General features: G+C 46.8%; 1 protein-coding gene across 5 annotated transcripts in view; it reads left to right on the top strand.

Annotated features, from left to right (window-relative positions):
* Window positions 1-21,445, top strand: part of CCDC61 (coiled-coil domain containing 61) — a 647,013-nt gene that overhangs the window by 178,317 nt on the left and 447,251 nt on the right. For all 5 annotated transcript variants that reach the window (XM_030218079.1, XM_030218082.1, XM_030218080.1 and 2 more), the window contains exon 5: window positions 19,009-19,161. In XM_030218079.1, the coding sequence (XP_030073939.1) occupies window positions 19,009-19,161 (153 nt within the window). The remainder of the gene's footprint in view (window positions 1-19,008; window positions 19,162-21,445) is intronic.

Genomic DNA, 21,445 nt, shown 5'->3' with positions numbered 1-21,445 from the left:
TAGCATGCTCTCCCGAGGACAGGTGCGTCTCTTGAAGAAGAGCCACGTCAGCGTTCTGCCTCTGCAACGCCTGTAGTACCTTGGTACGCTTAATAGGGGAGGAAACCCCCCACACACACACATTCCATGAAATTATTTTAAGTGATCCCATAAACCCAGTAATCATTTATTCTTCCAATAATGCAAGTCTTCTCTAAAAACAGGAGAGAGAGCCCCCCAGCCCATAGGCCCCCCTCCCTCAGCCATCCAATCCAAGAACTGCTTCTCCCCACTTCTCCCAGATATCTCCATAGCCCCTCCCTCCCCCAACTCCCTGCCCAACCCCTGTATGACCCCACATGGCTCCTTAAAAGCCAAATCACGCTCCCTCCCTCCCTACCTACACTCAATCTCAATCCAAGCAAACATGCCATTCACTCACTTATATCTAATCCATGTTAAATCTCCTGGACCCCTATCCTAATCCCCTACTACCTCCCTTACCACACATTCTTTACCATTTACCAATGTGGAAACTCCCAGAGGCCAACAGAATAAAACAACAGTCCCCCAGGTCCTGGCCCCAAAACCAACCCAACAACAATGCAAATAACATCATGGCAATTAACATAGTGCAAGCAAAACTCAGTTAGTGCGCTCACATGAACGCCTCACCCCAGCCTCTCGCCAGGTACCAAAATCTTCCAGCCCCGTCAGGCTCTTGTACCCAGTTTCTGGTCTACAATACAGGGCTTCTCATGCTGGTCCCTCTGTTGTCACAGCGTTTTGTTCGAACTTCGACGCTTCCTCTACCGTGTTGAAGAACTGCTGGGACCCCTTGTACCAGATTTTCAGCCTGGCGGGGTAAAGCAGGGCGAATAGAAATCTTTTTCTTAAAAGTTGGCACACCTCTCGGTATGCTCTCCGCTGTTGGGACACTGCCATAGAAAAGTCCTGAAAGCAACGTACCACTGAGTTCTCATATTTCAGCTGCTCCGATTTCCTGAACGCTTGAAATATCTCCTGCTTGTGAGCGAAGTTCAGCACTTCAAATATCACTACTCTGGGTCTCGGGTCATCTTTTCTCAGGGGCCCCAACCTGTGGGCACGTTCCACTCTCAGTGGGCCCGTTGCTAGTGTTAGTTGAAGCATTTTAGGCAACCAGGAACGATCTCAGGTCAGCTTCCTTAATGGTTTCCGGAAGACCTATCTTCCTGATATTACTTCTCCGCGCTCTGTTTTCAAGGTCCTCCAGTTTAGCTTCTAGGCGTTCCACCTGCTGTTTCAGGGCCTTGTCCGAGCTTTCCTGCCGCTGCACTAAATCTTCAACGTCAGACAGCCGTTGTTAATATTGGGCAAACTCCGTCTGAATGCCTCCCAGCTTGTCGTCTATCCCCTGCAACTGGTCTGCGATCTTTTGCAGCTTCAGGTCCACGGAAGCCTCCAGCATCGAGGAAACTTCTGCTGCTACCTCCGCAGCCCACGCGGAGCTCACCGTTGAAGGACTCCCGCTACCCGCATCCGCCATCTTGGGCTCAGGCAGCTGGCCTCGCGTCCCTTCCTTTTTCCCTGATTTCGCCACCATATGCCGCTTTTGCGCAGTTTCCGTCAGCACAAACGCTGGCACGATGTCTCTCCTGCACCCGGGCGGTGTTCACCTGTATTCCGGTCGCGTTTTGCTGCTTTAACAATGCAGGCAAGGAGGGAGCTCTGCACGATGACAGCCACTTTCTAGCCGTGCATCACGTGACCCTCTTTTGTCCACCTTTAAAGTTTCCTTTCTTTTTCGACGAGGCCGGCCTTTGGGCTGCATGGTCAGGTTTTTCCCTTTTTTGTGCTTTTTCTTTCTTAGCACAATTGCGTCGTTTGATTTCGCCGAAGCTGTTTTTCTTGTCATCGAAGACACCCAGCGGCTTCAAACGTTGTACTCGGTACAGATACCCACACCTGGTGTATGAAGTGCCTTGGGGCTGACCATAGCCCAGCCGCTTGTTGTCTGTGTCTTCGTATGAAGAAACGGACCCAAGCATCTTGAGAGGCCCAATGGGGCTCAGTCCGGTCCTTCGACATTGGTACTGAGGTCGGTGGCATTGACATTGACAGGAGCATCAACGTCGAGGAGAGAGGTAATGGCTGCTGAGAGACCAACTCGCGCTGGGAGCAGTTAGGAGTCGAGTGGGTCTCCACCTGCCTCGAGGCCTCCTGTTATGCAGGCCCCGGCCCCGAGGAGACGTGAGGATTCCATGTTCTCATCGGTACTGAGGAGTCTCGATCATGGGCGTCGAGCGAAGGCTAAGAAGCCACCGTCATTGTTCTTCTTTGATGCACGGTATCGGGAGCCCCAGGGTGTCGAGAAAGTCGGCACCCAAGAAGCGTCGGTGCTGAGAGGACCGTTCCCTCTCAGTATAGGAGGTTCCAATGTGTCGGTCTCTTGGCAGCCTGGTATCTGCTCCCGAGCCTCCACAGCTTCCGACACTGCCTGGTCCACCAGCCCCACAGCTTTCTCCGATGGCGGCTCTCGACGAGCGTATCCGGGCCTTGTTTCCAGAACTTCTGGAAGGCTTACTGTGACATTCAGCTTCGGTGTTGGGGGTGCTTGTGCCTTCTGTGCCATCTGCTGCAGCGGTGTCTGGTCCTTCTCCTGTGGTGAGGTCTCCGACTGTGGTGCTGCCTGCTCCCTTTCGACATCGGTGGAGGGAGCTACTCCGCAGTCGGATCGGGCGTCGACTTCTCGACATCTCCACAGAGGACATCGTTCCTCGGCGTCGAGGCAGGTCCAGTGTCAAAGTACCTTGACACAGGTTGTATCCGACACTGAGCAGGAGCGCTCGTGGGAATCAGAGGAAGATCCCAGGTACTTTTCTTCTGATGAGTCCTTTGGGATTCCCTTAGTCTTCTTTCCAGCGGAGGGGAAGGGTCAATCTCCATCCGAGAGTCTGTCTTTTTCCTGTTTTGTCTGGGAAATGGCTACGGCTATTCCCTTCCCTGTGGAGGTTGAGGATGAGCCCAGGACCGAGATGCTCGATGTCCTGGATTATTCTCCATCTAAAGAGGTTGTGACAGTCCCTCTGCATAAGGTACTGAAGGAAGTCCTTATTTGAAACTGGTCAGCCCCTCTGTCTGGCCCTGTGGTTCCCAAGAAATCTGAGTCCCAATACCGGATCCACGATGAACCTGGATTGATGAGGTCCCAATTACCCCACAATTCCATGGTTGTTGATTCCGCTCTCAAGAGAGCTAGGAGTACTATAGACTATGCTTCGGCGCCCCCCAGGCAGAGAAGCTAGAACTCTTGACTCTTTTGGGAGGAAGACGTATCAGGCTGCAATGCTCACTGCCAAGATGCAGTCATACCAGCTCTTCACGAGCGTCCACTTGTGGGACTTGATAGTCAATTGTCCAGCTTGGTTGGGACACTCCATACAGAGCTGGCCGAGCCTTTTCGCCAGGTGGTCAGACAGCAGAAGGCGTGTCGCAAGTTCTGTCCAGCAGCAGATGGCGGATGTTCCTTGCCGGGGGGACAATCTTTTTGGAGATAAATTAGAGGATCGTTGATCAAATCTACTACTTAACACTTCTATAGCGCTACAAGGCATACGCAGCGCTGTACACCATACATGAAAAAAGACATCAAGAAGCATAATGATGCTATGAATTCTCTCTCCCACCGGGCGCCTTCTGCTACTGCCTCCTCATCTAGGACGTTTTTTGGAGGGAGGAGGCATGCCCCTTATACCTACTCTAGGCGTAGGTACACTCCTGCTTCTCAGCAGCCTGCCCAGGCTCAACCCCAGCGCACTCGTTCTCGTCAACAGCGTGCGACTAAGGCCCATTCTACTCCCCAGGTAAAGCAAGGGACAGGCTTTTGACTGGCTCCAGTTCAGCATAGCCTCACTAAAAGTGTCCGTAACGGACGACTTGCCGGTAGAGGAGGTTGATGTTTTTTCACCAAAGTTGGCATCTCATAACCTCTGACCGGTGGGTTCTTCAAATAGTCCGGTTAGGATACACCCTCAATCTGGAATCCAAACCTCCAAATTGCCCACCAGGAGCTCATTCTTACAGCTCCCAGCACAGGCAGGTACTTGCAGAGGAACTCTCCGCCCTTCTTAAGGCCAGTGCGGTCGAACCCATTCCACCAGGAGAAGAAGGGCTGGGATTCTATTTCAGGTACTTCCTTGTGCAAAAGGAAACAGGGGGGATACGTCCCATCCTAGACCTAAGGGCCCTGAACAAATGGAGGAGGTTTGCCGTCTGGTGTGACAGCAAGGCCCTAGATCCCTTTTCTTGTCCTACACAGACCCTGCTTGAATACCTTCTACACTTGTCAGAGTCTGGTCTCAAGACCAACTCCGTAAGAGTTCACCTTTGTGCGATTAGTGCTTATTGCTGTGTAGAAGATAAGCCTATCTCTGGACAGCCTTTAGTTGTTCGCTTCATGAGAGGTTTGCTTTTGTCAAAGCACCCAGTTAAACATCCACCAGTGTCATGGGATCTCAACGTCGTACTCACCCAGCTGATGAAAGCTCCTTTTGAGGCACTGAATTTGTGCCATCTGAAGTACTTGACCTGGAAGGTCATTTTCTTGGTGGCTGTTACTTCAGCTCGTAGGGTCAATGAGCTTCAGGCCTTGATGGTGCATTCACGTTATATCAAGTTTCATCCTAATAGAGAAGTCCTCCGCACGCACCCTAATTTCCTGCCTAAGGTGGTGTCTCAGGCCTTGGTGGTGCATGCATGTTATATGAAGTTCCATCATAATAGAGTAGTCCTCTGCACGCACCCTAAGTTCCTGTCTAAGGTGGTGTCTGAGTTCCATCTTAACCAGTCAATTGTCTTGCCAACATTTTTTCCCCATCCTCATACCCGCCCTGGCAAAAGCAGTTTGCATACCTTGGACTGCAAGAGAGCATTGGCTTTTTACGTGGAGCGGACACAGCCCTTCAGACAGTCTGCCCAGTTGTTTCTTTCGATCCCAACAGTTGCCATTGGAAAACGCACAATCTCCAATTGGCTAGCAGATTGCATTTCCTTCACTTATGCCCAGGCTGGGCTGACTCTACAGGGTCATGTCACGGCTCATAATGTTAGAGCCATGGCTGCATCAGTGGCCCACTTAGTTGGCCTCCATTGAAGAGATTTGCAAAGCTGCAATGTGGTCATCAGTCCACACATTCACATCTCACTACTGCCTTCAGCAGGATACCTTACGCGACATTCGGTTTGGGCAGGCAATGCTGCAGAATCTGTTCGGGGTTTAGAATCCAACTCCACCCCCCTAGACCCATTTTGATTCTGTTCCAGGCTACACTCTGTTAGTTGATTTTGGTTTCAGGTCAATCTATGTTATGTTCTCGCCATTGCGAGGCCCAATTGACCAATGTTTATTGTTTTGAGTGAGCCTGGTTGCTAGGGATACCTCACATGTGAAAACAAGTAGCCTGCTTGTCTTCGGAGAAAGCGAAGATAACTTACCTGTAGCAGGTATTCTCCGAGGTCAGCAGGCTGATTGTTCTCACAAACCCACCCTCCTCCCCTTTGGAGTTGTTGTTATTGTTGTTTTCTTGTTTATATGCTTTTTGATTAAACTGAAGAGGCACGCTTGCACATGCATGGTTTGCGCTGCCCGCGCGATGGAATTCTCTTAAGACTTTGTTATTTTGCTTGCAAATTTTTTGCCGATTCCTGGGCTGCCGCGGACGTCGAGCCAAATGTGAGAACAATCAGCTTGCTGCCCTCGGAGAATACCTGCTACAGGTAAGTATCTTCACTATACATACATACATGTCTATATACATACTTGCATTCAAGCAGGTCGGCTGGGTAAAATTATTCTGAGAGTGACTGGCTCTGTTATTGTGCCACTGCTTTGAGGGCGCTTGGGCACTTTGTTTTCTCAGTACAGTGTCTGGAATGGTGCACTTGTGTGGTTATTTACTTCACCTCCTGTTTCATTAACGGTGAGTGACAGGGCTGGATTGAGTTTTGTTGGCAGTAATATATACATTTTTAATGGAGGTTCCAGCAGAGAGAGTGAATCACTTATCTTGCTGTGGAGCCTGGCATGGCTCAGTGGGACAGTGCAGTGCTTGTAGCTCCTCTGCTCTCTCTAGGCCAGACACGCTGGTTATGCTAACTTTGAGGCAGGAGCATGAACAGTTGATGGTTACCTGAGAAGGTCAGTCTCTGTTGTCTACCATGCACTTCAGGCACAAAGTGCTGGATCAGTGGCTGTTTTAAATCTGCATATGTCGGTAGCTTCAGTCAGTTCCAATGTAAGTGATAAAAGCTTGAACTAATGATGCACCCTTGATTATTGTTTCTTGTTTAAAGATATATCAGCTCACAAAACTTTGAGATCCCAGGAGAAATGTTTATTTGATAATTCATCTTTCCATTAGGTCTGCTTAGAAGAAGATCGGGCACGGTTGTTTTGTATTGCTGGTCTTACTCTTTGGCATAGGTTTCCGTTGGAACTTAGGCAGATGACTTTGTTCCTTTTAGGAAATTATTAAAGGCATATCTGTGTCAGAAAGCATTTGTTTGATTGTGATAACATCTGATTAAGATGAGTCTGTTGATTCATGATATGTCTGTAGATTGTATTTGATAACTTCATTGTCTCTGTTAGATTTTTGTTGATTTTTTTTATGTACGTTTTATTGTAACCTGTTTAGATTCTATTTAAATAAGTAAATAGGTCTACTCTGTCTACACATACTTTATAAACTTCTGTATCTCTTGGAATGGTAAAGGGCTCCCTAGGAGTAGGGATATCATTTTCACCAGAGTTTAAGGCATATTTTAATGAAAGGCTCTCAGGCAGGGCAAGATGTTTTAGTATCTCCTTCTGCGTTTGTGATTTCTACTACTGCTACTTATCATTTCTATAGCACTACTAGACGTACGCTGTACACTTGAACATGAAGAGACAGTCCCTGTTTGACAGAGCTTACAATCTAATTAGGACAGACAAACAGGACAAACAAGAGATAAGGGAATATTAAAATCAGGATGATAAAATAAGGGTTTTGAACAAGTGAACAAGAGTTAGGAGTTAAAAGCAGCATCAAAAAGGTGAGCTTTTAGCTTAGATTTGAAGACGGCCAGGCATTAAGTGCAGCAAGATAAAAGGAACAGAGTCTGGAGTTAGCAGTGGAGGAGAAGGGTGAAGATAAGAGAGATTTACCCAGTGAATGGAGTTCCGGGGGAGGAATGTAGGGAGAGATGAGAGTGGAGAGGTACTGAGGAGCTGCAGAGTGAATGCACTTATAGGTCAATAAGAGGAGTTTGAACTGTATGTGGAAATGGATAGGAAGCCAGTGAAGTGACTTGAGGAGAGGGCTAATGTGAGCATAACGACACCTGCGGAATATTAGACGTGCAGCAGAATTTTGAACAGATTGAAGAGGAGAGAGATGGCTAAGTGGAAGACCTGTGAGAAGCAAGTTGCAATAGTCTAAGCGAGAGGTGATAAGAGTGTGGATGAGGGTTCTGGTAGTGTGCTCAGAAAGGAAAGAGTGAATTTTGCTAATATTATAGAGAAAGAAACGACAGGTTTTAGCAGTCTGTTGAATATGTGCAGAGAAGGAGAGGGAGGAGTCGAAGATGACCCCCAAGGTTACGAGCTGATGGAGACAGGAAGGATGGGAGTGTTATCCACAGAAATAGAGAATGGGGGAGGAGGAGAGGTTGGTTTAGGGGGAAAGATAAGAAGCTCAGTCTTGGTCATGTTTAGTTTCAGATGGCGCTGAAACATCCAGGCAGCAATGTCAGACAGGCAGGCTGATACTCTGGCCTGGATTTCGGCTGAGATTTCTGGTGTGGAGAGGTAGATCTGGGAGTCATCAGCATAAAGATGATACTGAAAACCATGGGATGAGATCAGAGTACCAAGGGAAGAAATATAGATGGAGAAAAGAAGAGGTCCCAGGACAGATCTCTGAGGTACACCAACTGACAGTGGGATAGAAGTAGAAGAGGATCCACTAGAGTATACTCTAAAGGTACGCTGGGAGAGATAAGAAGAAAACCAGGAAAGAACAGAGCCCTGAAATCCAAGTGAGGACAGCGTATCAAGGAGTAGGCTATGATCAACAGTGTCAAAAGCAGCAGATAGATCGAGAAGGATGAGGATAGAATAGAGACCTTTGGATCTGGCCATGAACAGATCATTGGAGACTTTAGCAAGCGTTGTTTCAGTTGAATGAAGGGGGCGAAAGCCAGATTGAAGTGGATCAAGAATAGCTTGAGATGAAAGAAAGTCAAGGCAATGGCAGTGAATAGCACGTTCAAGTATCTTGGATAGGAAAGGGAGGAGGGAGATGGGGCAATAGTTGGAAGGACAGGTAGGGCCCAATGAAGGTTTCTTAATGAGTGGTGCGACTACGGCATCAGGAACAGTTGCAGTGGACAGTAAAAGATTGAGGATATGACAGTAGGAGAGGTAGTGTTAAGTAGATGGGTGGGAATAGGATCAGAGGAACAGATAGTTAGTTTCGAGGAGGAAATAAGATGTGTAGTTTCCTCTTCAGTGATTTCAGAAAAGGAGTTGGAGGGTTGAGAGAATGGACTAAGGGAAGGAGAGGTGGAGGTAACCTGGTTGAGAATTTAAATTTAATTTTGTGAACCTTATTATGAAAGAACTCAGCCAGAGTCTGGGGGGGAAGTGAAGGGGGGGGGGGGGGGTTGGAGGTGAAGGCACTTTGAGGAGAGAGTTCAGTATGGCAAAGAGACGACGAGGGTTTGAGCCAAGAGAATTAGTCAACTGGATGTAATAGTCCTGTTTGGCAAGTAAAAGAGCAGACTGGAAGGAGGTCAGCAAGAATTTGAAATGTATGAAGTCAGCATGGGCACGGGATTTCAGCCAAAGGGATTCGGCAGAGCGGGCACAGGAACGTAGGTAGCGGATTCTAGAGGTCAGCCAAGGCTGGGGTTTGATACGTTTTGCAGAACGGGGAATGAGAGGAGCGAGAGTATCCAGAGCAGAGGAGAGAATAGTATTATAGGAAGAGACAGCCTCATTGACAGACTTGGATAATATAGTGGTAGAGAAGAGATTTGAAACATTGGAGGACAGAGTAGAAGGGTCAATAGCCTGGAGATTCCTAAATGTATTGGTTAAGATTGGACGGGACTGGGGAGGAGGGTGTTTAAGTGTGAAAGTTATCAGATGATGGTCAGAGAGGGGAAGAGTTGAGGCACAGAAACTGGAGAGTGAGCAGTTTGAGGAGAGGGATAAGATCAAGACAGTGGCTGTTCTGGTGAGTGGGGGCAGGGGAGCACAGTTGAAGATTGAAAGATGATGTTAAAGCAAGAAACTGCGAAGCATAAGAGTCAGAGGGATCATTAGCATGAATGTTAAAATCCCCAAGAATGAGGGAAGGAGATGAAGGTTCAAGAAAGAAGGAAAGCCAAGTATCAAAGTCAGTGAGAACGGAAGAAAGGGACTTATCTGGGAGTCGATAAATGACTGCTACTCGGAGAGGCAGAGGAGCAAATAGACGGATGGAGTGGACTTCGAAGGAAGAAAAACAGTGAGACTGAGGTAGAAGAAGAGGTTGAAATCTACAAGAGGGTGAAAGTAGTAGCTCAACACCACCTCCGCGGCCAACTGGGTGAGGAGTATGGGAGAAAAGATAATCTCCATGGCATAGGGCCACAACTGAAGCAGAGTCTTCAGGGTAAAGCCAGGTTTCAGTTAGGGCAAGCAGATGGAGAGTACGAGAGATAAAGAGGTCTTGGATGTAGGACAGTTTGTTACAGACAGAGCGGGCATTCCACAGAGCGCAAGAGAAAGGCAGGGAAGGAGGGGGGAGGAGAGGAACAGAAATTAGATTGGAGATATCACGGTGTGACCTGCACAAATAGGATGAGAGCTGATGTGGAGGACCAGGATTGGGATTAATGTCCCCAGCGGAGAGCAGGAGAAGGAGTAAGAGAGTACGGAGAAGTGTAGGAGAGGTACGACGACAGCGACGAAGGCGAGATGTACTCAGATAGAAAGGAGATGGATGAATAGAAGGAAGGAAATGTTTAAGGTTGAGAGCTGAGAAAAAGGAAGAGGAAAAAAGAGATGGTGAGATGATGAATACAGTGGGTGGACAATGTGTTCCTGCAGTGTACAGTGGTTTAAGGGACAGTGCCAAGAAGAAAAAGTGTACTGGAGCCATAAGTAGTAACTGGGAGAAAAATAGATGTAAAGAAAAAACTGCACGTGGCACCTAGAGCGGAGGCCCTGAGTGGATCGGAGTGGACCTGGGAGTCACCCCGGAGAAGGCTGAAAGGATATGCAGATGAGCTGTAAGTCCTCTACAGCACCTGAAAGGCAGCCGGTGGTAGAGCTGGGCACCTCTCAGCTGAGGAAAGGCTTACCAGGGGTTAGGCTGAAGCCAGCATTCCTCCCCCTGAGGGTCGCTTGATCCTAGCCAAAAAGCACTTGGAAACCCAGGGCACTTGGAGCGAGGGCCCTGGGAAGATCGGGGTGGACCTGGGAGTCTGTACATCTTGTAGCTGAAGATCCTGGAAGACATTTCACTAGGTTGGAACCCCTGAACTATGTTCCTAAGTTAATGCCTCATAATGATGTCTGAGCAGTAAGAATTTTCTGCTTTTCACCATTCTGTCATTATTTGGGGAATGTTTCTTGGGTTGTGCTACTTTCATTGCCTCTGGTTCTACCACAGTACTTCTTTTTCCACCATCATAATGATGCAATGCTGCAAAAGAATTTGACAGGGCAAAGCTTGGAAGGGCGAGTGTTTCTGTGTCACATATCTTAGTCTACCAGAGCCTTCTGTGATCCATGTATTCCTCTGATGTTTCATTCTCTGAGGCAGTGGTGGTGGTAAATTAGCTGGCAATGGAGTAATCCTGAATGCTTCTTTAATTGTGAAGAAGACCACAAAATTACCCTCCGAGAGCATCTTGTTTCAGCTCTCGGCAAAAGCAGGCACTTGCAGAGGAACTCTCCACCCTTCTAAAGGCCCACACGGTCAAGCCTGTTCCAGCAGGGGTAAAAGGGAAGGGATTCTATTCCAGGTACTTCCTTGTGCTGAGTAAAAACAGGGGGATGCATCCGTTCCAAGGCCTAAGGGCACTGAACAAATTCCTAGTCAAAGAGAAGTTCAGGATAGTTTCCCTGGGCACCCTTCTCTCAATGATTCAGGAAAGAGATTGGCTATGATCTCTCTGGACTTAAAGGATGCCTATACTCACATCCTGATACTTCCAGGCCACAGTAAGTATCTCAGATTTTGGGTGGGAACAGGTCATTTTCAGTACTGCATGTTGCAATTTGGCCTTGCGTCAGCTCCCAGAGTTTTCACCAAGTGTCTAACAGTAGTTGCGACGTCACTGTGCAGACTGGGAGTTCCATGTGTTCGCTACCTGGACAATTGCCTGAACTATTTGTGTGCTAGAGCTACAAGGATTCATTTCGAACTACCCCATCCCATTTGTTCCCATTTCAACAATTGGAATTATTGGAGCCCTGCTAGATGCGCACAGCATGTATGAGCCTTTCTTATGCCAAGGATGGATGCTCTAATCACACTCAAGATTGAGACAGCTAGAAGGTCACAGCTCGGCAGATGTTGAGGTTACTAGGCCACATGGCCTCCCCTGTGCATGTCATTCCCTTGACACATCTTCAAATGAGAACTGCCCAGTTGACCCCTAGCTTCTCATTGGTGTCAGGCCTTTGGGAACCTAGCAGATGTCATGTGGTTTACAGCTGAGTGGGTTCTGTCTCTCATTTGGTGGACGATGTGATCCAGTTTGATTGTGGGTCTTCTTTTCCAAATTCCTTGGCCCCAGAATGTGTTGACAAGGATGTATCCCGCCTGGGGTGGGGAACTCGATTGGATGGGCTTCACACTCTGTGTGGCTTGGTCAGCTCAGGAGATGAATCTTCAAATCAACCTTCTGGAGCTATGTGCAATCTGGAACACACTAAAAACTTTGAGATTGGATGTCCAACCATATTATTCAAACGGACAATCAGGTTGCAATGTATTACACCAATAAGCGGGGAGGGGGGTACCAGATGATACACTCTGTTGCAGGAAACTGTCGGGGTGTGGCAGTGGGCCATCCAGAACAGGATAGTTCTCAGAGCCAATATCTGGCGGGCAAATTCAACACCTTAGCTGACAAACTGAGCAGGCACTAGTGGTCACTCAGCATGGGGGTTGCCTGTGAGATCTTTGACGCATGGGGCAATCCCTCGGTGGATCTCTTTGCTTGCTACTCCATTCAATCAGAATGTCCCTCAGTACTTTCCAGGTTCAGGCACATGAAAGATTAGCATCTGATATCTTCCTTCTTCTTTGGGGGAACGGTCTTTTGTATGGGTATCCTTCCATCCCTCCGATTTTGCTGAAACTCAAGCAAGTCCACGGGACCATGATCCTGATTGCCCCTTATTGGTCCAGGCAGATCTAGTTCTCTCTTCTTCTGGAGTTATCTTCCGAAGAACCTAGGAGATTGGACTGTTTTCAAACCCTCATAATTCAGAACGAGGGATCTCTTCTGCATCCCATCCTCCAGTCCCTGGTCCTTGCAGCTTGGATGTTGAGAGCTTAGAACTTGCTTCCTGCTGGCTTCCAGGAAAGGTTCCACTAAGAAATGTTGTTCTTTCAAATAGAGGAGGTTTGTTATCTGGTGTGAGGTCAAGGCCTCACACCTCTTTCTTGCCCTACACTGTCTTTGCTTACAGTTTTCCGAGTCTGATGTTAAAACCAACTCCGTAATAGTTTACCTTAGTGCAATTAGTTCTTACCATCACCGTGTGGAAGGTAAGCCCATCTCTGGACAGCCTCTAGTTGTTCGCTATTGTTTGCTATTAAGTCCCCTGTCAAACCTCCATCTGTACAAAAAAAGTACAAAAGGGCCTCTATTTTATTAAAGATTGTACCATTATTCCAGTTCTGGAGACCCTTTTGTGAATTTTTTGTGCTGGTTTACTCTATGTACTTTTAAACTTTCACTTGTGTCATGGGACCTCAGCGTCATTCGCACCCAGCTGATGAAAACTCCTTTTGAGCTGCTTGATTCCCATCACCTGAAGTATTTGACATGGAGTGTCTTGTTTTTTTGTGTCTGTTACTTCAGCTCGCAGGATCAGCGAGCATCAGGCCCTAGTAGAGGATCCACCTTACACCAAATTTCATCATAAAAAAGCAATTCTCCACACTCACGCCAAGTTCTTGCATAAGATTGCGTCAGAGTTCCATCTGAACCAGTCTGTCGTTCTTCCAACATTATTTTCCAAACCTCATGCCCATCCTGGCCAAAGTGCACTGCACACCTTGGACTGCAAGTGACCATTGGCCATTTACTTGGAGCAAACTAGGCCCTACAGACAGCCCACCCAGCTTTTTGTTTCTTTTGATCGTAACGGGATGGGGGTCGCCATTGAGGAAACACACAATCTCCAGTTGGCTGGCAAATTGCATTTCATTCAGTTACACCTAGATTGGGCTGACTCTTGTAGGTCATGTCAAGGCTCATAATGTCAGAGCCATGGTTGCATCAATAGTCCACATAAGATCAGCCTCTATAGAAGAGATTTGCAAGGTTACAACATGGTCTTTGGTCCACACATTCAAATCTCACTGTTACCTTGAGCACGGTACCCATGATAGTCAATTTGGACAGACAGTTCTTCAGGGTTTGTTTGGGGTCTAGAACAACTCCACTCTCCTAAGCCTGTTTTGTTCTGTTCAGTTCAATGTGGTTTACAATTTATAGTTATGCAAAGTTACAGTGGTTTATTATAGTTATAAAGTGGTGAGAGCATATATGTATATAGTATTTACGTATATATGTATGTAGTATATGCAGTATATATGTAGTTTCATGATAATTACTATTTTGAACTCGCTGTTGTGAGTTCCAATTGTCCTACTGTTTTCGGTGAGCCTGGTAGCTAGGGATTCCCACATGTGAGTATGACATAGACTGCTTGTCCTCCGAGAGTGAAGATACTTACCCTGTAGTAGGTATTCTTCGAGGACAGCAGGCCAATTATTCTCACATACCCTCCCACCTCCCTTTGGAGGAATTTTTGTATTGCTGATGCGGTGGGTGGGAAGGCACTCGCACATGTGCAGTACGGACACTGGCTTGTGCTCTTAAAGCTATGTATGCTGTGAAATCGATCCATACTGGGTGATGTGGTTGACATCACGCACATGTGAGAATGACTGGCCTGCTGTCCTTGGAGAATACCTGCTACAGGTAACTATTTTCGCTTTTCAGAAAGCTCCTGAGAAAATTAAAAAATGATGGGATAGGAAGCAATGTCCATTTGTGGATTAGAAATTGGTTATTGGACAGAAAGGGTAGGGTTAAATGGCCATTCTTCTCAATGGAGGAGGGTGAATAGTGGAGATCTGTATTGGGACCAGTGCTATTTAACATATTTATAAATGATCTGGAAATTGGAATGACGAGTGTGGTGATTAAATTTGCAGATGATACAAAACTATTTAAAGTTGTCAAAAAACATGCAAATTGTGAAAAATTGTAGGAAGACCTTAGGAAATTGGAAGACTGGGCATCCAAATAGCAGATGAAATTTAATGTGGACAAATGGAAAGTTATGCACATTGGGAAGAATAATCTGAATTATAGTTATCTGATGCTAGGGTCCACCTTAGGAGTCAGCATTCAAGAAAAAGATCTAGGTGTTGTTATAGACAATACGCTTGAAATCTGCTGCCCAGTGTGTGGTGGCCACCAAAAAAGCAAACAGGATGCTAGAAATTATTAGGAATGGGATGCAAAATAAGGTCAAAAATATTATAATGCCTCTGTATCTCTCCATGGTGTGATCTCACCTTGAGTATTGCATTCAATTCTGGTTGCCATATCTCAAAAAAGACATAGCAGAATTAGAAAAGGTTCAAAGAAGAGAAACCAGAATGATAACGTGGATGGAACTCCTCTCATATTAGGAAAAGCTAAAGAGTTAAGGGCTCTTTAGCTTGTAAATGTCGGGTTCTCGAGGCAGAACTGGAATTCGTGAGCCCTTGGGCCACTGCTGAGGAGCGGCAGAGGCAGGCAAGACCACCCTGGAACTGGATACAAGGAAGAGCAGGACTGGAGCTCTGGACTGGAGTAGTAACTGAGGCAGGCAACTAGAACAGGCAGAACAGGAACAGCTTCACCTGCGCTTGACCACCGTTCCTCAGGAGTTGAGCTCCCAAGTGCGGGTGGCCGGCAGGACTTGCAGGACAGGGCAGGAACTGAAGACCCAGAGGACCCACCCTGGGTCTAGGATACACGAGGGAGGCTTAGCACAGAACTAGTCTGGGACTGAAAGCTGCTACGCAGCCACTAAGCAAGAAACACAAGACAGACTGAGCAGACAGGATGTGCACAAAGACTTGGCAGGAGCAGGGGCTAGGATCTAAATACAAGCTTGGCAAAGCAGAGGTTTAGGAGGCACGTACAGGCTTGGCAGAGGCAGGGGTCAGGAAACACATAAAAGCTTGGCAGAAACGGGGATACACCCTAGCTAGGCAGAAGCAGGATTAAGGATATATGCTAAGGATATACACTAGCTAGGCAGAAGCAGGATTCAGGATAAATGTACAAGCTAGGTAGAAGCACACAGAGGGTTCAGACTACCATCAGAGACAGGCAGCAGGCAGAGAATATCAGGGTTCAGGCTGTAGTCAGAGACAGGCAGCAAGCAGAGAATGTCTGGGTTCAGGCAATAGTCAGAGACAGGCAGCAAGCAGAGAATATCTGGGTTCAGGCAATAGAGGCAGGCAGCAAGCAGAGAATAAACCAGGCACTAGCAGAGGTCAGGGCAATGGCTGAAGCTTCAGGATCTAACAACCACCGACAGGGAACAAACAAACGCTGGAAGCTAAATAGCTTCAAACACAGACAGGGATCAAACTCAGGCTGAAGCCTCAGCAGCTCCCAACACAGGGAACACACAAAGGCTGAAGCTTCAGTGGCTCCAAACACAGAGTGGAGCACCAGAAGGACTAGCAGTCCACAGACACACAAGCAGAAGGGCAAGAGCCCACACAGAAGGACTAGCAGTCCACAGCCACAATAAGCAGATGGGCAAGAGCCCCAGAGCAAGGCTAAGTGGCAGCACAACAGTACACTCACTAAGCTGATGACCTTTTGGCATTACACAATGCAAAGGCCCTGAATGCAAGCACAGCACTTCCTTATAATGGCTCTCACTGATGATGTCACCTACTGCAGGACAGGAGCAGGGAACACACTCATACCAAGGAGAGGCTTGGAATACATAGGAAATACAGGCAGGAGCCATCTTGGAAGCTGGAACAGAACAGGCGGCACCATCTTAGATGCTGGCTCCACAGAGAGGCATAGCCCACACAGGTGAGGTCTAGTGCAGTAATCAGCACACAGAGACAGAGACAAAATTAACACAGAAACAGACAGAAGCCAGCACAGATGCTGACCCCCAGAAATAAGGTAAGTCTGAGGGTGGTCACGACCAGAGATGTGACAGTAAAAATGTCTGAGAGTACATATGATTGAGGTCTACAAAATCCTGAGTGGTGTAGAACAGGTAGAAGGGAATCGATTTTTCACTTTTTTTAAAAAGTACAAGGACTAGGGGATACTCAATGAAATTACATGGAAATACTTGTAAAACAAATAGGAGGAAATATTTTTTCATTCAAAGAATAGTTAAGCTTTGAAACTCATCGGAGGATGTGGTAACTGCAGTTAGCGTATCTGGGTTTATAAAAAGATTTGGACAAATTCCTGGAGGAAAAGTCCATAGTCTATTATTGAGACAGACATGGGAGAAGCCACTGCTTGCATCAGGATTGGTATTATGGAATGTTGCTACTATTTAGGTTTCTGCCAGTTACTTGTGACCTGGATTGGCCACTGTTGGAAGCTGGATACTGGGCTGGTTGGACCATTGCTCTGACCCAGGGCCAGATGCACTAAACTTAACGAGCCCACTTTATGATTCACAAGATTCTCAATGGCGAAGCCCCAAGCTACATGTCCAACCTGATCGATCTTCCAGCCAGGAACCGGTCCAACTCTTCTCGAACATACCTCAATCTCCATCTTCCCAACTGTAAAGGCCTCAAATACAAAACCTACTACGCATCCAACTTCTCTGTTATAGGCAGCCAACTCTGGAACGCCTTACCTCGACATATCCGAAAAACCAGCGAACACCTACCCTTCCGAAAGCTGCTGAAGACTCACCTATTCAAACAAGCCTACCCAGACGACCCTACAAAGTCTCGGACCTAACCCACACCACAAACGATGCCCACGCTCCAATCCTTCCCCACATCGCACACTACTGTCCCACTCTTTATAAATATGTTATCTCCATGATACCTTGTACCATACTTTGTATTATCTCCTTGTAACTTTGTACCATACTTTGTATTATCTCTATGATACTATGTACCATACTCTGTAAGCCGCACTGAACCTGCTATTGAGCGGGAAAGAGCGGGTTATAAATGCCACAAATAAATAAACATGGTTTTTAAACCAGTTCTAGCCAGTCTAGCGAGCAAGTAGTAAAACAAGACATGCACACAAGGGTTCTCCCACGGAATGCAAATCAGTGGCGTAGCCACAGGTGGGCTTGGGTGGGCCTGGGCCCACACACTTAGGGCTCAGGCCCACCCAAGAGTAATACATGTTTAGTGGTAGCTGGTGGGGATCCCAATCTCTACCAGCTGATGGTAACGAAAACTCTACTCTCCAGGATAATGGCACCTGCACATTCTCAGTTTTTAGCGCCACTGCCAAGGTGGAAAGAAGTGTTATCCCACCAGCTGAGATTTTTTTTTTTGGGGGGGGGGGGGGGGGGAGAACACTTGGTGCCCACCCACTTCTTGCCTAGGCCCACCCAAAATCTGTTGTCTGCCTACGCCCCAGATGAAAATGATCTAAAAGTTATTATAATGAGCTAATTAGTATTGCAAGGCAGATGCACAGCCGTTTTCCGACCCCATGCACTGTGGAAAACCTAACGGGAGGTCTGCACCTCTTGTTGGGGCTGCTGTGAGCGGGACCCATGCAGAGGAGTATGCCCATCGCAAAAATCGGAAGAAAAAAAAACATCCAAGTGCTCGTCAGGGACGTCCTTTCAAGTGCCTAACACTTGGACGTTCTTCACTCCAAAAAAAAAAAAAAAGGGCGTCCCTGACGAGCACTTGGACGTTTTTTTTTCTTCAGATTTTGTGATGGGCGTCCTTCTCTTGGACTTGTTTTTCTTATGACTAAGGTGCCCGAAATGACCACCACCGGAGAGGATCGGGATGTGCGAGGACGTCCAAATCAAAACTATTTGAATGTCCCTTTCGATTATGCCCCTCCAGGTCTCTTTCAGCCAATCACAGCATATTTAGCTGACACCAGTGACAACAATAGACAAAGAGTGGGAAAATAGCCTTAGTAAATCAGGCCCCAATGGAGCTGCAGCAGGCGTCAGAAGTAGGACCCAGTGTTGGAGGGGAGCATGAATGAAGTTGAAAGCTCTTATGCATGGGTTCCATTGTTGAGCTGAAATTTATATCTGAGGAAATTTAAGGCTGTGTTGAATTGTGCAGTCCTAGTCCAAGCTCTTTATTTCTGTTAGAGCTGTACTGAACAACAGATTTTAATATTTGGCTGAATACAAATACAGAATGTTAATAATGGGCACTGAGCTTTAACATAAATAATAAAAGAAGCAACGTGAAATCAAAGATCAAGTGTTTATTTCAGTAGGATTTAGCATAGTAGAGGCCCAGATTATTCGTATTCGAATTTAAATCACTAATTTGGCTGTATTTGGGGCAAAATCGAATCCAAATATGAATATTTGTACAGCCCTAATTTCTGTTCCCATTCCCTGATTCTACTAGCCCTAGTATCACTAAGCTCGTTTTGTAAACTATTGATTATTCCTTTTTTTCTGAATTTCATTCACTTTTTGTTTCAGCATTTCTTGATTTGTCCTCTGCTGATGTCACCCTTCACCTTGTTTTAATATTTTCTTTGCAGGATTCACTACCCACTTCCATTGCCCTATGTCGGGAAGCCAGACCCTGTGACACTGCAGAAAGTGATCAGAGAGCTTAAGGATGAACTCAGTCTGCTAAAATCTAAACAGAGCAAAGACTACAGAGATATTGAGATCCATCGGCTAAGAACTGAGTATGTACCTTCTCATGAGGGTTAGAAGATAGTGAGCAATTGGTCATGAGAAAAGTGCATTAGTGTGCCATCAGGCAAGCAATCTTCAAGTCATTTCTGATGGTAAAGCAATGTTTTATCCAAACAAAAGGGCTATTTGTAAACTACCCACTCTTCTTGTGAGTAAAGGTATGTGTATTATTTGATAAACTCATATTGCTGCATTGAATAGAGGCATTCCTAGGGATTGTGATAATGTGTAGTTTTAAATTTCTCAAAGTACACACATTTTCTAACTGGAAAAAGAAGCCACAGAAAGGTTCTGTCTGTCCTTTTTCCTTAGGCAGCTTTCAAAAAGAAGGTAATGCAAGTACTTTCACTTTAAAAAAATGATGCAAAATCAGCGCATAAATCATGTTTTTGAACTTGGCAACAATGCAGTGTGAAAATTGCCCTCAGAGAAGGAAATTGTCAAAGGCATTTTCCTGGAACAGCAGTACTATATGCACAAGTATGGACCTTTAACTTTGCCCATCCAATTCTTATACATCCTGTATATGCATAGGTTTAGTTGCTGTTTAAGGAGGTATTTCCAATTACAGGGGTACAGGGTTGGAAAAAGATTTGCGCTTATGTGGATTGTAATAATCAGAGAATAGTACTTTTGGTCAGTCTTCAAATCCAGTTCTAGGCAGTCCTGATAGGCAGAGAACAGTTTCCCAGGAGAAACCTGGAATCCTAGGAAGGAAGGAAAACCTGGGCTAGACTACAACTGGGGAAGATGCTACACAGGAGCAATTCCAATAGAAACTCCACTTGAGGGGAGGAGCTATGGAATGGTTTTCCCTGACCCTACAAACAGTATATAATCCCATACTCAGGAAGCAGAAGTGGAGGAGCAGAGAAACACCTGGAGAACGGAGACAGGGGTAATAGGTTTCATTTCCCATAACAGGACAATTGCTGGAATGGAAGCAAGAGGAAGCCCTAGGTTAGAAACATGGGCTAGGTTTAAGGTATTCTGATGAGGAAGATTCCAGGCAGGCAGAAAAATACTTGAGGAAGGGAAGAGGAGTCTGGATAGTTCCCAGGGCAACCCCAGCCAGTACTCACTTAAGATTCACATAAGGAAAAGAGAGAAGCCTCTAAGGGTACATAAGTATTGCCATACTGGGACAGACCAAAGGTCCATCAAGCCCAGCATTCTGTTTCCAACAGTGGCCAATCCAGGTCACAAATACCTGGCAGAAAACTACAAAACATTTTATGCTGCTTATCCCAGAAATATTTTCCCCAAGTCCAATTTAATAATGGTCCATGGACTTTTCCTTTAGAAAGCCCTCCAAACCTTTTTAAAACTGCTAAGCTAACTGCCTTTACCACTTTTTCTGGCAACAAATTCCAGAGTTGAATTACACGTTGAGTGAGGAAACATTTTCTCCGATTCGTTTTAAATTTACTACTTTGTAGCTTCATTGCATGCCCCCTAGTCCTAGTATTTCTCCGAGGACAAGCAGGCTGCTTGTTCTCACGACTGGGTTGACGTCCACGGCAGCCCCCACCAACCGGAACAAAACTTTGCGGGTGGTCCCGCACGCAGGGCACGCCCACCACGCATGCGCGGCCGTCTTCCCGCCCATGCGCGACGGTTCCCGCTTAGTCTTTTCTTTTCCGCGCTGGAGAGAGCCGCGTTCGTCTCTCTCTCTGTCAGCCCCGGAAACCGGATCGCGCTTTCGCCGCGAGATTTTCTTCGTTGTACTTTTCTTCCTTCTCTGTTTTATTTTGTAAAAAAAAAAAAAAACGAGCGGTTTCCCTCGTCTTTTTAGCGGGGGCGTCTCATTGCGGCCTTGTGGCCGCGCGGTCGATTTATTATTTGAGGTGTGAATTTTACCGCCACCATCGACGACTTTCACTTCGCCGACGCGATTTTTCCGTCGATGTCCTCGAAGGTTCCGAGTGGCTTTAAGAAGTGTGGTCGGTGCGGCCGGCATATCTCGCAGACCGACACTCACGCTTGGTGCCTCCAGTGCCTCGGGCCGGAGCACGATACCAAGACGTGCACCTTGTGTCTCGGTTTACGGAAACGGACACAGGTGGCGAGGCAAGTTCTACGGGACCGTCTTTTTGGAACTTGCGCCGGCCCCTCGACGTCGACTTCGACGGCATTGGTATCGACGGCCGGATCTTCGGTACCGGTACCGATGTCCACGAAATCGGCACCGACGGCACTGACCCCAGGAGTACAGGTCCCGTCGGCCCGCCGGTCTTACGGAGACGACAGGGGTGAGCGGCCGCGTGGGCAATC

The sequence above is a fragment of the Microcaecilia unicolor genome, chromosome 11 (assembly GCF_901765095.1).
Source record: "Microcaecilia unicolor chromosome 11, aMicUni1.1, whole genome shotgun sequence".
Lineage (NCBI taxonomy): Eukaryota > Metazoa > Chordata > Amphibia > Gymnophiona > Siphonopidae > Microcaecilia > Microcaecilia unicolor.
This window is presented reverse-complemented; position numbering and strand designations above follow the sequence as displayed.